The 14204-nt window shown below is 47.8% G+C and overlaps 1 protein-coding gene across 1 annotated transcript; it reads left to right on the top strand.

Moving 5' to 3' along the window:
• Positions 1 to 5119: 5119 nt before the first annotated feature.
• Positions 5120 to 14204, top strand: LOC121356027 (aquaporin-7-like). The gene is made up of 6 exons (XM_041472056.1): positions 5120 to 5209; positions 8694 to 8820; positions 10690 to 10827; positions 11556 to 11674; positions 13010 to 13227; positions 14045 to 14204. The coding sequence occupies exons 1-6, from the start codon at positions 5120 to 5122 to the stop codon at positions 14202 to 14204; spliced, it is 852 nt and encodes a 283-aa protein (XP_041327990.1).

The following is a 14204-nucleotide window of genomic DNA, read 5'->3' as shown; positions in this document are numbered from 1 at the left end:
GCTCAAGGCTCAGAGAGGGCACTTGAACCCACAGAGTCTGCTGCTCTCTGCCTGGGCCTGTGCAGACCCACAGCAGAGTCCCAGCAAAGGCAGGCAGATGCTCTCACACAGAAGGGTGGAGTGGGAACATGGCCCTGAGCAGGTCAGGAGAACAAGATGGTCATGGAAATGAGGGATGATGGAAGGTGAGGAGCCAGCATGACCTTGTTGGAAATCCCATGGTACCTTGTGGGACCTCTGCTGCTCACAGTTCTGGTGCCCCAAACACAAGAAAAACATGGAACTGCTAGATGAAGTCCAGAGGGGACCACTAAGTTGATGAGAAGACTGGAGCACTTTCCCTACAAAGACAGGCTGAGAAGATTGTGGCTATTCATCCTGGAGAAGAGAAGGTTGTGTGGAGACCTCATAGGAACCTTCCAGTACCTGAAGGGTCCCGCAGGGAAGCCAGAGAGGGACCTTTTATCAGGAGCTGTAGTGATAGGACAGGGAATAATAGGTACGAACTGAAAGAGGGGAAATGTAAACTAGATATTAGGAAAAATACTTTACTGTGAAGATAGTGGAAGGTGAGATAGTGCAAGATACTGTGAAGGTGAGATAGTGGAAGAAGTTGCCCAGGGAAGCTGTGGATGCCCCCTCACTGTCAGCATTAAAGGCCAGGTTGGATAGGGCCCTGAGCAACCTGGTCTAGTGGGAGAGGTTCCTGCCCATGGCAAGGGCGGATTGGGACTGGATGTTCTTTAAGGTCCCTTCTAATCCTTGGCGTTCTATGATTCTATGACCTGATCTACTACTGTGCCTCTATTTCACTCTCTGTTAAATATTTGTGGGTGGGGGAGATTTTCCAGGGCTTTTCACAGATCAAAACTGGAGGGTGCCTCAAAAACCATAATGCTTTGCTCTATTTAAGAATGACTTCATCCTGTCTGATAAGTCAGACAAGGGCAGGAGGAGTGTGGAGCAGGATGGGGTGGATGGGTTCCTGGTGAGCAGGAGGGTTCCACTCTATTGCCCAACAATGAGGCCAGGGCCACCCCTGGCAACCCCATCACACAGAGCCCTGCTCTGTCCCTGAAGACAAACACAAGTAATTCTGCTCCTGCTGGCAGCATTACCTCGCTGATTACCTCTGTCTGAGTAGCCCCGTAGCTGTAGCAGCCCTGAAGCTGTAGCAGCCTGGGCAGGGCAGCACCCTGCCCAAGGCAGGACCTCACCCATGACCGACTACGTATATCCAAATGTCCCTCCATCTCCCACTTCTGGCCAGCATGACCGGAGCAGGCCTGGGCTCGAGGAAGAGCAGCATTTGCAGGTGATGAACTTTTGGCTGGCTTCAGGGCAAGGGACAGTGGGTGAGCTGAAAGGCTGTGGAGGCCATTATCCTGGGAATGGAGAGGGGGGTGGTGGTACAGAGAGCAAAGACATTGGCTGAGAGACACATGGGGTGTGTGAGACTTGCTTGGTGCCTGCCATCCATAAAGAAGAGAAGGAGACCGACCATGAGTGTGGAACATGAGATCATAGGGAGCAGGTGCTCCAGGTTATGTCAAACAGGGCCTGTTCTGGACAGCAAAAGTCATACCACTGCTGTTAGGATCTCTCTGACTGGGTCTTGCTTTCTGAAGGGCACTGGAGATATTTTAGTGCCCTGTTCATTTGGTCAGATTGAGGAACAGGCTGTTCTTGCCCATGGTGAGCAGCTCTTCTGCTCAGCTGTCTGTTTGTGCTCCTCTTGGCCTCTGGGGAGAAAATGCTCCACCAGCAGCGCTGAAGTGAATGGAGTGGCAATGTTCCACCTGCTGATTAGCCTAATTAAGAGATAAATGAACTCCTGGGTGCAGAGGAAGCATGTGCACTGTCAAATTGAGTCAGAGAAGTTATTCCTTGCCAAATGCCCTGGAGTGCCTGGGTCCTCATTCTTCCCAGGGCTGCTCTTGCAGGACCAGGGGCATTTTTCTCCTGATTCTTCATTACCATGGGTATCATCACCAGAATTGTTAGTGGATCTTGACTGTACCAAAACTTTCCTTTCCAAACGGAGACTTTTATTAATACTGCTGAAAGCACACCTGTCTTGGGGAGGAAAGTGGGTTTGGTTTAGCAGTTGGCTGCTTAATGCGAAGTGGAAAACGTGGCAAAATCATTGTCGTACCACTGTTGAGTGAGGTTTCAACCTGTGAGGGTATCAAAGCAAACATCAGGAGGTAGTATGGAGTAAGCATGAGCAGCCAATGCTCTTCTAACAAACCTTACAGGATCACTAAGTGATAGTACCCACAAGAAGTAAGTTAACTCACGACTGTGATGGGCTAATGCTGCACATGGACAAATGGCTTTGAGAATTTGGCTGAAAATCAGAGGAAAGTGTCTAATCTGCAGAGCAGCAAATTCTGGTAACAGGGTACAACAGAAGAAGTTGGGCAACGATCATCTAATACTAAAATGCAGAGTGGCCAGGTCACCAAAGAGCAGATATGGTGTGGCTGCCTGTGTCAGTAGGGGACAGTGTTTAGTGACCCCAGAGATCCTCGTCAGCCCTGAGGGTAAGTGAAACTGAGCAAGTATGAGCAGGTTGCTGCTGGGAAACCAGGAGATATTTGCAATCCAGCCCTTGGCTGACTCACTTACTTGCACTTGCTCAAGATCATCATGTCTGGATGCAGGGAGAAGGGGCAGTCCAGCCCACCTGGCTGTCGTGGGCGCGCATGTTGGAGCCCATCACTCCATGTCTGTGTGCAGACACTGGAGGGACAGTGCCAGTATCTACCATGACTCATGGGTCGGGCATCAGATGCTTGTTTTAGGTGAGGAGGAATTGCCCTTGGGAGCTGCCTATTTTTCTCTGCTTGTTATAAACTCAGGCACAGGCTCACACACTTTGTGTTTGTGCACTCACAGAGCAGAGGTGCTCTGACCTACATGACCTTTGGAAAGGTGATGGTTTCATTATTTTTAGTCCTTGAACACTAGCAGGTCACTTTAATGTCTCAAAATGGCCATCAGAACCTCAAAATTAAAGGATTCTCACATTTTCAGCAGCCAACAGAGCCCTTCTGAACATCTTAAGTGGAGAAATTAATGTCTCAGTGCCATCTTGTGGAACTACCTGTATAAAAGGACAAGCTCCTAGAAGCATGCTGGAGTTTTACAGAGTTTGATGATAATATTGGGAATTATGCTGCAAATGTTATCACCGAACCAAAGATTTCTATTGCAAACTGGGATTGCATTTTTCCCTGAGGAGACTGCGAGTTCATGGGGATCCAGTGTTTCCAGAAAGTGAGAATAGAGCAGTTCAGTGGGAACAGAACACAGCAGGAAAGTGGCAATTTCAGCCTGAATCAGAATATTGAGATGCCTACAATTGATGCCTGAATGCAGGAGACAAAGCTTATCAGATACACAGCAGCTTCACTATTTGCCCACAGGGAAGGAATTCACTTGGAAGGCTCCCTGAGATCTAGGAGAAAAAAATAAAGTTGTAGGTCCAATTGTGGATGTTACTGACCCACTGATACCTTGTCCATCAGAGAAAGGCTGTGAGATCTCCAGCATCTGGAGACACAAGGATCTCAGGTGACATGTAAAGTCAGTTGGAAATTGCCATGAGCAGAAGAAACTTGAGGGTCTTGTCACCACCCCAACCTGCTGCTCCAGGACCCATGGTTTGTGCTCCACCAAGAAACATTTGCATGGCAGAGAACGAAGTGACCTAGAAAGGTTTATTCTGTGCTACAGCATAGGTCATAGGCCTACAGGACAGAAACCTTCCCACCTAGAAATAAGCTGTAGAAACACCCTCACAAGCAACATGATTATCATCCATCATAATTAAATGATCCTCAGTATCAGAGACAGACCAGTAATTTACTGCATATTTAGCCAGGTGTTCACTGAGGTCAATAGCTAATCTGTCACTGGAGGAGGGATTACCCCAGTACATAAAACTCTCCCTGCCACAAGACATACAATGATCTATGGAGCAGAGAGGAGAATCAGCTTCCCAGGTTCTTCCATACAGCTGCTGAGTGCCCTGAGGGTGAAAGAAAAGCTCATGAACTTTTGCCATGCAGTAGAGGAAAGGGAGGCAAGGCCAGGGGCAGCATGAGCAGAGCACCATGTCCCTATCAGGGCAGCTGCTGACACTTCTGCAGGGCTGTGCCCTCCCGAGCCACACTGACAAGTGGCAGCAGGTTGAGAGGAAGGCGAAGAAAACCGGCAAATAACCAGAAAAGGGAAAAGGTCTTGAGTGTTCAGTGGATATAAGTTTTTCCATGATTAAGCAAAGGTGTTAAAACCTTGGAAAGGTAAGAGCAGCTGGTGAGCAGGGAGATAGGCAGAGGGAATGAGATGGAGGAGGAATCAGGACAGCAATGGTTCTGCTCTGGCAGCCAGGTAAGACTGAAACTCTCTTGGGCCACTTCTCCTTGCTAAGGTTGGTTTCTCTTTGTCCTGTATGAGAGGACAAACAGGGTGGCTGGTGGCAAGGCTCTCCGTGAGTGTGAAGGCACCTGCAGAATGCACAGGTGCATTCAACAAGAGCAAATATTCCACCTGAAACAATGCACTGTGCTCTTCCCAGCTCTGCAGACAGCAGAGCACACCAGCTCCAGGCAGAGCATCCTTACTGCAGGAGATGTATCCAATGGTCTTGCACAGGCAAACAGTCCCAATCCAATCTATTTAAAAAATCCAGTACCAAACCACCAGTCAATGGGTTACAATGCAGAGCAGAGCCAAAATTCCTGTTCAGGTCCTGTAGAAAAGGTTAAAGAGAACTACAGGCTGCAGGAGCATATCAAGGCTTTTGACAGCTCCACTGCTCTGGGGTTAGGCTCTTCTGGGCAGAGGCACAGTGCCACCAATGCTCTCATAACAGAAATATTGCATCCCTACCACAGGGCTTTTACAGGATGGCATATGGGGGAGGGAGGGAAGGGGTGGGGGAAAGACTTTGAAGCTAGCTGCTGCTTTGTTGTCTTGTTCATGGTTAACCAAAGGAGAGAAGGTGTCTGGGGGTGAAGAGAGGGTGCCAAGTTTCAAAGGGTAACCTGTCTCAGTGCAGTGAAGTGTGCCATCACAACAGGAGCACACAGGCAGCTTCAAGGTGAAGACAATGCTGGAGAAGACTAAGAAGGCGTTCAGGATTCATAACACTGCTGTAAGGGGGATGCTGGCAGAAGCACTGGGAACATTCATCCTCATGGTAAGGAGGAGTCTGTGCATGTACGTGTGCATGTACGTGTGTGTGTGTGTGTGTGTGTGTGCAGCCATTTAGGGCAGCGATTTGTAAGGTCAGTGGTTTCCTACCACATCCTCAGGGTTGCCCAGTGGCTGATTGCTGCTGCTCACCCCGCTGCTTTGGTGGGGTGGCAGTTTCCCAGCAGGCAGACCATCTGCCAAAAACCTTCTGGAGCAAAAAAGTAATGCAGGGAAATGGAGATGGGTGTTGTGAGAGAGTGAAGTAGGTGGGATAGAATTAAAACATCACAGAATTATTCAGTTGGGAAAGACCTTTAAGAGTTCAAGCATTAACCTGGCAATGTGGAGGCCACCACTAAACCATGTCCCTAAGTGCCACAACTACATGTCTTTTAACTACCTCCATGGTATTATATATATTTAATATCTCTAAACCCACCACTTCTTTGGGCAGCCTGTTTCAATGATTGACAACCTTGCTGGTGAAGAGATTTTTCCTAATATCCAATCTAATCCTCCCTTGGCACAATTTGAGGCCATTTCCTTTTGCCCTGTTACTTCTTATATTGGAGAAGGGACCAGCCCCCTGTCTATACCCTCCTGTCAGGGGGCTGGAGAGAGTGATCAGGTCCTCCCTGAGCCTCCTTTTCTCCAGACTGAACATCCCCAGCTCCTGAAGCTGCTCCTCATCAAATTTGTGCTCCTGTGGACCCTTTTCCAGCTCCACTGCCCTTTCTGGACGTGTTGCCCTTTCAGTTCTCTTCTAGGAGAAAACTAAGGAAGAGTTTGGGAATGAAATCAAAGAGTAGTGTCTACAATGTTTGTAGAAGATCCCATACAGTGAATGGAGGCTTTTCCTTCTGCTGTGCTAGAGGTGTGGTGTAGCTGGGGGGGGGTCTGAACTGGTCTGGGGACCAGACCTGGAGTCTTCTATCACTGACAGCTGCTGCAAAATGAAAATAGCATTCATCCATCTTCCCCTCAGGGTTGCCAGGGTAATGAACTTTCCAGAGAAATTCTCCAGAACCACAACCCACCATTAGGAAATGTAATTTCAGGGTGTGAAGAATGCCAGGATTTCACTTTTGATTTCCTTGGTGCCAATCGAACAGTGCTTATGTAAATCATACACAAACTGCCCCCTTGCCTGAGGGATCTGTTTCACAAAGAAATAATTCAGTGGGTTTGAGCTCCTGGGCTGCTTCAGAAATGTTTGGGTAGAGGATTAGGAAGGTTTTGCAGTCACTGTGGGTGCTGGTGGGGGTGAAGTACCCACTGGGACCAGAGACTTCGAGTGTTTGATCAACAGAGCAGAATGAGATCCTCCCTGTGAAAAGGCACAGAAACTATCTGTGCCAATTTGCCACACCTGGACTTACCCTGGGATGAGACACTTTAGACTGGACAGAGGCTGGCATGCAAAGGCTGGGCATAACTTAAATAATTTGTACTTGGAGATTTAAAGAGGAAGAAATTAAGATTTGTGTAAGCATAGGGACCTTCTGACACAGCTTTCTGTACCAAGAAAGGCACTCATTTCCAAGGACATCAACTGCCTGTACAGAGCATGGTTACTTTTTATCATGTAATTTTGCACATCCAGCTCTTTGAATTTCACTCCCAGGTAGTTTTGCACACATAGTAAGTCAGAGTACAGACATGTATCTGCAGCAGCTTAGCAAATCCTTTTGCCTTTTCCATTCTCTGTTGTTTGGTGGTAGAAGTTCCCAGGTGATAAAGAACAACTTCAGGGTCGTCCTGTCAGGGAAGCAGTATGAGGTGGAGAATTTACTCTGCACTCTGACAGTACAAGGCAGGTTTGGAGCCTGCAGCTCACACTGGCTCTTCCTTCACTGATCCATGCGAGGGAAGAGGGAAAAGGAGGGCACATGGGCCCCATCAAGGGATGAAGACAAACAGCATCCAGCATCAGAACAAAGCATAGAGCACCCAAATCTTCAGCAGACCTTGGCCCTCAGTGCAACAGGCAGTGTTCTGGATGTTCTGGCAGTGTTCAGGCACCTCCAGGATGCCTGAATGGCTGTTGTTTGGATGATAACACTCACCCCAGGGCCTTTCAGTTTAATGGACAGGCAGTGTTGTTAAGAGGAACCAGGCAGCAGAACTAAGCAGCACAAGGACTAGGGAAGAAGAAATTGAAAAAAAAGGTGTTTTGGGACTGTGAGGATACAGGAAGAAAACAGAAGTTTGGATCTGTGCTGAAAAACAGATTCTGTGTCCTATTTTGTGGCTTTTTTTTCAGGATAGTGCTGTTTATGCACAGTCATGTCTCCTCTGCAACCCTCTCTCTGCACCTGTGTGCTCTCCTGTAAAACTTGTGCCTTACATATTTTTTGGTTTTTTTTTTGTATCTGGCCTTGGAAAAATCACAGATGAAAAAGAGAGATGGAAAAATCAGAGAATTTGTGTAATTTGCAGATGTTAAGGGGACATCGCAAACTGTTTCTGGGATCTTTTGCTGAGGCATACTGAGAGGGGCTGCAGCTCTGTGCAGAGCACAGAGTGTGGTCTGTGTCACAGGAGTGATAAGAAGAGCAGCCTCTCTGGGGAACAGGGGATTTGGGTGATGTCTGAAAGCAGCAAGGGGAAAGCAGACAATGTGCTGGAGAACATATTGACTTTCTTGTCTTTGAAAGACATGTCACCTTGTGTAAACATCAATGGAGACCAAGGAACAGGACACATTTTCCAAACCCTCAGTGGTTTGTGAGGCAGAAACCTCAAGAGATGCCTTGGCCTTCTCTAGATTTCAGCGTAAGAGCATGCAAATAACTGATTTTTCCACTCTTACCACATCAAAAGAATGAAATAGAATTCACTCTTTCAAGACAGAGCAATATCTTGAATATGTGTTTTCCTGCTGAGGAGTGTTTACCTCTAGTTTTTCCCCTGGTTCTCTTTTAGTCACTAAAAAAAACCACTAAAACTTTGGCTGTTTCCAAACTGAAAATATATGTGTTGAATTGGAAAGTTAAGCCCGAATTTCCTTTCTTGTCTTTTGCTCCAATGTTACCAAAATTAGAGTTGAGTTTGACAAATAGCTGTGTGCTGCCCAAACTACATATTTAGTCAATAAATTGCACACCAGGAAAAGAAGGACAGTAAGAATTTGCACACCCTCCTCCTTCCATCCACCTTGGACGTTGTCTCCCAGTGGTCCACGGTGATGCTCCCCCAATTCATGTCCCTGGTTTAAGGCAGAGACATCTCCAGTGTGGCTGTGTGAATGACCCCAGTGAGCCCCAGCTCATGGTGTGAGTCTGGGGTTTGTCTCCCCATACCCAACCATAATGAGAGTGACTAGTTTGGTTTGGTGGGCACCAATCTCAGGTATCACTTCAATTTTTACAGGGCAAGGCTGTTCTTTGGGAGCTTATTACTTTTGCAGAAAAAATAGCAAAGAAGCTCAGTCTACCACAGCAACAAAAATACTTTTAACACTCCTTCCTCTCTTTCTTTTTACACAGGTTTTTGGCTTGTCCTCTGTGGCACAAGTGGTATTGGGAAGAGGAAACAGTGGTCAGTATCTGAGCATCAATATTGCTTTTGGCATTGGCGTTACCTTGGGAATCTATGCGGCTGGAAAAATATCTGGTGAGCAGCACTGCCAGGCATGGGACATATCCATGTCCCAAAAAGGCCATGGGCACGGGGGACAGGAGGAGTGGGATGTGGAGGGGTGTCTTATGGTATGGGCAGTTCCCTCACCTGAAAAAAAGCAGTCCTAGAATCCTCAGGTAATAAAAGCAGGAGAGGACAGGGAGAAGGCATGCACAGCATACGTACAGAATACTGACCCCAAACTTGAGTTCTGAGCTGTGACAGGGCAAGTGGGACAGGGAGAGGGGAGGAGGATTGGCCAGCCCCTTCTGTTGTGGCCAGCAGAGCCAGGTTTCAGCAGCTCCTCCATTTGGGACATGCCAACATGGCCCAAGGAGACAGGGAGCTCCCAAAACCTGCTGCTGATACAACCCATGTAGAAGTAAATAATTTATTGAGAAGGAGAGCTTACTGCTGATGTTGCAAAAGGAATGGTATGAAAATTTCCTCCTTATCATGCACCCCCATGCACACATGCCCCACATGAACTTGAGAAGTGGTGTTTTGGGGCTATGAGGTAGCATCCCTCACATGACAAAAGCATTTGCCTTCTGCAATTTCTGCATTCATTTGCACCAAAAGAGAACATTAAGGGCCCTAATGGGCAGAAAGTTAAAGCATCGCCTTGATGTTGAACTGTTGGAGTAGACAGAATACTAAACCTGGGGTTACCTTGGAAAGGAAAAAATTTCCATGTAAGCAGTCAGGAGCAGTAAGCTCTTGATTTTCTTGTCCTTTTGGAGCTGGTGGAAACATCCTGAGGAAAGTGGATGGAGGAAAGTAGGTCCTGTAGTCCCAAGTGACTTTTGAGAAGGAGATGATCTGTTGAGGGCAGAGGGCAGTGCAGAAGGGATCTCAGCTCAGCCAGCAATAGTATGGTTACAAAACAAACTTCACACCTTCCTGACATAGTAATTTGGCTTCATCTGCTTCACAAGATACTTTTTGTTGTCTCTGAAATGGCTGGCCACAAAAGAGGACAGGGTCTAAGAAGGGGTCTGCCCCCATTCCAGTTGTGATTGTTGTACATGCACTTCCACTTCACTCTGTGCTGCATTTTGATGAAATGAGGGGTGTCAGCATCTTACCCCTTTTGGATTCTGGAGTACAAGATGGTCATGAAGGCTGGAACATTTACTGACCCTCAATCTATCAGTCAGGAAAAATAAATATTTTCTTTAGACTCCTGGGGGTAGGAGGCCTGGAGAACACATGTGGTTTGCATCAAGGGCATGAGACCCAGACCCACTTAGTCTTCAAAGGCACCATTGTGATACCAACCTCCCGCACAGAAAGTCTTCCATCAAAACACAGGTCCTCATCTACCAGTAGCTACTTAAAATGTGCTGAAGTGTGGTCTCTTTTTAAGCTCAGTAGGGAGAAGCTCATTGAGAAACTCATAGGGAAACTCATGCCATCCCAAGAGAGGTGACATGACAGGTTATGTCAAATATCTGTCAGGTGAGATGACCTGTCTCTGGAGGCAGCCTGTGGTCTACACAATTCTCAGAAGACAAGCTAGGAGCTCTTTTACCTGCATGATTCAATTGTAGAGAGAGAAAGGATAATTTTGTGTTTGTGCAGGAATAATACCCTGACCTGAGAGAGTCTTGTTGTTCTGGGTCTGTCTGGGTGATTACTGTGGGTCATGGGGCATAGAACCACAGAATAGTTTGGGTTGGAAGGGACCTTTTTAAGTTCATCCAGTCCAACTGCCCTGCAATGAGCACAAACATCAACTAGAGCAGGTTGCTCAGAACCCTGTCCAACCTGGCCTTGAATGTTTCTAGGGATGGGGCATCTACCATGTCACATGTTCCAAACCAGCTGCAGTGTTGAGGCCTCTTTTTTCTGTTTTTGCAGGAGCTCATCTGAATGCTGCTATCACCATTACACAATGTGTTTTAGGAAACATCTCCTGGACAACGCTTGTAGCTTATATAACTGGCCAGTTCCTGGGCTCTTTTACGGCAGCAGCCACCGTCTTTGCTCTCTACTATGGTAGGGTTGTGTCTTTTATCACAGAGGTTGCTGTAGGCATAATTTCAGTCAACCCACAGTGTTATCAAAATATGCCCTTTTTCAGTACCCAGCATGAATTCTGGGTGAGGAGGGCAAATTCCTGGGATGTGGGACAGACCACAGCTCAAGTTCGGAGCAGGTCCCAGATATACCTCTGGGAAGGATACACACATCCTGGAGAACACAGCTCCTTTTACTCAGGGCAATCCCACTTCCAAGATCTGTCTTCAGCAGAAGGGCAGTCACTGCTTTTTGTCAGCATTTTGTTTCCAGGTCTACAGGGGCTTTATTTACATAAACTACTGTGTATTAGGTGCTGCTGGAGATCTGGGGGGACTCTACTGCTCAGGTTTGCAGCCATTTGGGGTTTTGAGCTGTGAGCAGAGGACCCACTGCCCATTGTCTCTAGCATGTCTCTGAGGGGCAGAGGGTCGGAGGCCTCCAGTGCATCCAGACACACCCAGACTACCCCAGGCTCCTGGAGCAGGGATAGGGAGCTGGTACGTGTAAGGAAGTGAGTGCAGACCAAAGTCTGTGGGTAACAGCTATTGGTGAGATCATGCTCTGTGAGGAGTGTGTCACCTCCATCACATCTTCCACTGCCTCCCTTCTCCTTGATGTCTGTGCTGGCTGCAGCAGGAGGACTTGTGTGTGGGTCCTGTGGGACGAAATGCTGTTCTAACTTCCATAATTCCCACTTCTCCTAGAGGCTATTTATTCCTACACCAATGGGAACTTCACAGTGACAGGACCAACTGCCACAGCAATGATCTTCTCTACGTACCCCGCTTCCAATGTATCCTTGAAGGGAGCCTTCTTCACAGAGGTCAGTGGGAATGCCTGTGGTGTGCCAGGAGAAGGTGGGTGGTTACAGGTGCTGCTGCAGGGCTGCTGCAGGTCCCCACAGCCCTACATGCACAGACACAACCACAACCTCTTTTCCCAAGGAGCCCAGCATCCAGGCAGGTGTCTGTAAGGTAAGATCCAAGGCACAGTAGTGGCTGAGGAAGCCTAAAGAGTTCTGCCCAGAGCCTAATACATGTAGGCTGCTCCACAGCTTGGTCCAGGGGCTCTCCAGACACCTTCCCTTCATGCTGTTCAAGCAGTGAGAAGCTAAGCTGTACCACCAGCCATCTCCTCTGGGTTCTGGGCTGAACTGTTCCTTCCCCTATTGGATTCTACACCCTCTCCATGCTCCTCAGCAGCTGTGCTGGCTGCCCCTCTCCAGCACAGAGAGCCTGGCACTGTCTCCACATGAGCACAGCCTGGACTGAGCTCTGTGTTTGAACAGATCCATTGAGACTGTTTGCAGTGCATTCCCAGCTTACAGCGCAGTGTCCAGATGCCCAGAAATGGGAAAGGGATTCTTCAGGGGATGTGAGGCACTGAGACACTAGAGAAGGAAGATTCACTTCCAATGCAAATCTTTGGAAGCCTGTGATTCGGACTCTGAGCTGACAAAACTCCTGCCTGGGTATGATGAAGAGGATGGTGGAAGAGCCTAGAGGTGGGGAGTGGATGCCCTCAGCCTTCTGTGGACCAGTGTCCTTGATGCACAAGAAAGCAAATAAGAGTGACAGTGCCTTGCCAAAAGCTGCAGTTTCTGGCTTTGCTGGTGTCTGTGCAAACAGATCAAGTCTCCAGCTTCATTTTCTGAAGCAGAAAGAGACAGGTGTCATCACCTATATGAAAACTATGCTTCTTGATGTCCTGGGCACTGCAAATCTACACATGCCAGCTGTGTAGTCATTGATGGGAAATTCAGTTTCCCAGGTGAGAATCTGATATCTGCATACAGGCTGTACAAAACACCACTTCCTCTAGGGATGATCAGATTTGTCTCATGAGCAGTTTGTTATGGCTCTGCTTTTATTAGACAGAATGTATTTGAAATAACCCATCTCCCTGTCTTGAAAGAGAGAGAGAGATGACATTGCTGAGAAGTTTGTATCAGTCTTGGTGATGAGGTTTTTGCTGAGAAAATAATTTTCTTCAGTTCACCTCTGAGGAGGGAGTAATATTTGGGTCCCTCCTGCCTTGATCAGACCATGAATCTCATCTGCTCTTTCATTCTGGGAAGTTTCTTCTGCTCTGCTGAGCAGGATCTTTCAACCTTCCCCATTCTCTCCCCTGACCTGTTCTCCCTTTTCTGTTCCTGCAGTTTACAGCAACAGTTATGCTGATCCTGGGTATCCTAGTCATCCATGACGAGAAAAACAATGCAGCCACCAAAGGCGCTCAGCCCATGCTCACAGGTGTGCTGGTCCTGGGCATTGGCCTGGGAATGGGGCTGAACACAGGCTATGCCATAAACCCCTCCAGGGACCTGCCCCCCCGGATCTTCACAGCAATTGCTGGCTGGGGAACGGCCGTCTTCACGTGAGTGACTTGTTTTGCTCTTATTACCCTGCCCAGTTTGCCAGGGGAGGAGATAAGTACTAGAAAAAATGTGCCATGAAGCCTTTTTTCTTTGGACCAAGTGATGGTATCACTGCAGAGCGTGAGGGTTGTGCCTACATGAGCCTTGTGCATTATGCACACAAAATTTGGAGAACACTGATTCTCTGGCATGGGATTCACCTTGACACTCGGATACCTCAGTCTGGGCACCAAACTGTCTGCCTGTTCACTGGAGACCCAGCTGGTTTTTGCAGTGAGCAGAGAGCCAGAATGCAGCTCACCTGAATGTGGGTGGATTGCTGAACAGGACTCCTAAATTCAGAGTCTGAATTTGGAGATGAAACCTTGCCTTCCTCTATCTAGTAACATGGTGTTATGTTATGGCTTCTCCTGTGGGGAAATCATTACCAGAGTCTCCTGTCCCGGATGCCCACTCTCCTTAAATTCCCAGAAAATATATTCAAGAGCTCAGTAGAGGAGTCACAGATTATTGGAAAGAGGGAGGCAAAATGCCTATGTCTGTCTGAGAGTCCCACTCATCAAGACCACACAGCCCATTTCTTTTGGAGAGCAAGAAACCTGCAGTGTGGAGCCACCTTTCCATGCTGATGGGGAAAATTACCTTCCCTCCAGCAGTGGGGGAACAGCAAATTTGTCTAAGCCAATTGTAGGCTTAGTGCCTGGAGTGGGACAGACTCCTCTGCTCACACAGCTCACTCCTGCCCCAGCAGGATGTGGTGGCAGGGCAGTGGCTCCAGTCTGGCTCACCAGCTGCCTCTTCTGTGTTTCATTTTAGGGCTCATCATTCCTGGTGGTGGATCCCAGTCGCAGCTCCAATTCTGGGAAGTCTTTTTGGTGTTCTAATATACAAACTCTGCATTGATTTTCACAACCAGCCTGGACATGAAACTGAACATGAGAAAGAACAGGCAGACATGGAGACTTCCAAACTGTGA

The sequence above is a fragment of the Pyrgilauda ruficollis genome, unplaced genomic scaffold (assembly GCF_017590135.1).
Source record: "Pyrgilauda ruficollis isolate IOZ18807 unplaced genomic scaffold, ASM1759013v1 scaffold107, whole genome shotgun sequence".
NCBI lineage: Eukaryota > Metazoa > Chordata > Aves > Passeriformes > Passeridae > Pyrgilauda > Pyrgilauda ruficollis.
Note: the sequence above shows the minus strand (reverse complement) of the source record. Positions and strands in the feature narration are given on the sequence as shown.

Excerpts from the sequence above, each read along its gene's own strand:
- LOC121356027 (XM_041472056.1), top strand. The coding sequence starts at position 5,120 with ATGCTGGAGAAGACTAAGAAGGCGTTCAGGATTCATAACACTGCTGTA. Across the intron at positions 5,210-8,693 it reads TGGGAACATTCATCCTCATG|GTTTTTGGCTTGTCCTCTGT; the intron begins GTAAGGAGGAGT and ends CTTTTTACACAG. Across the intron at positions 8,821-10,689 it reads TGCGGCTGGAAAAATATCTG|GAGCTCATCTGAATGCTGCT; the intron begins GTGAGCAGCACT and ends CTGTTTTTGCAG.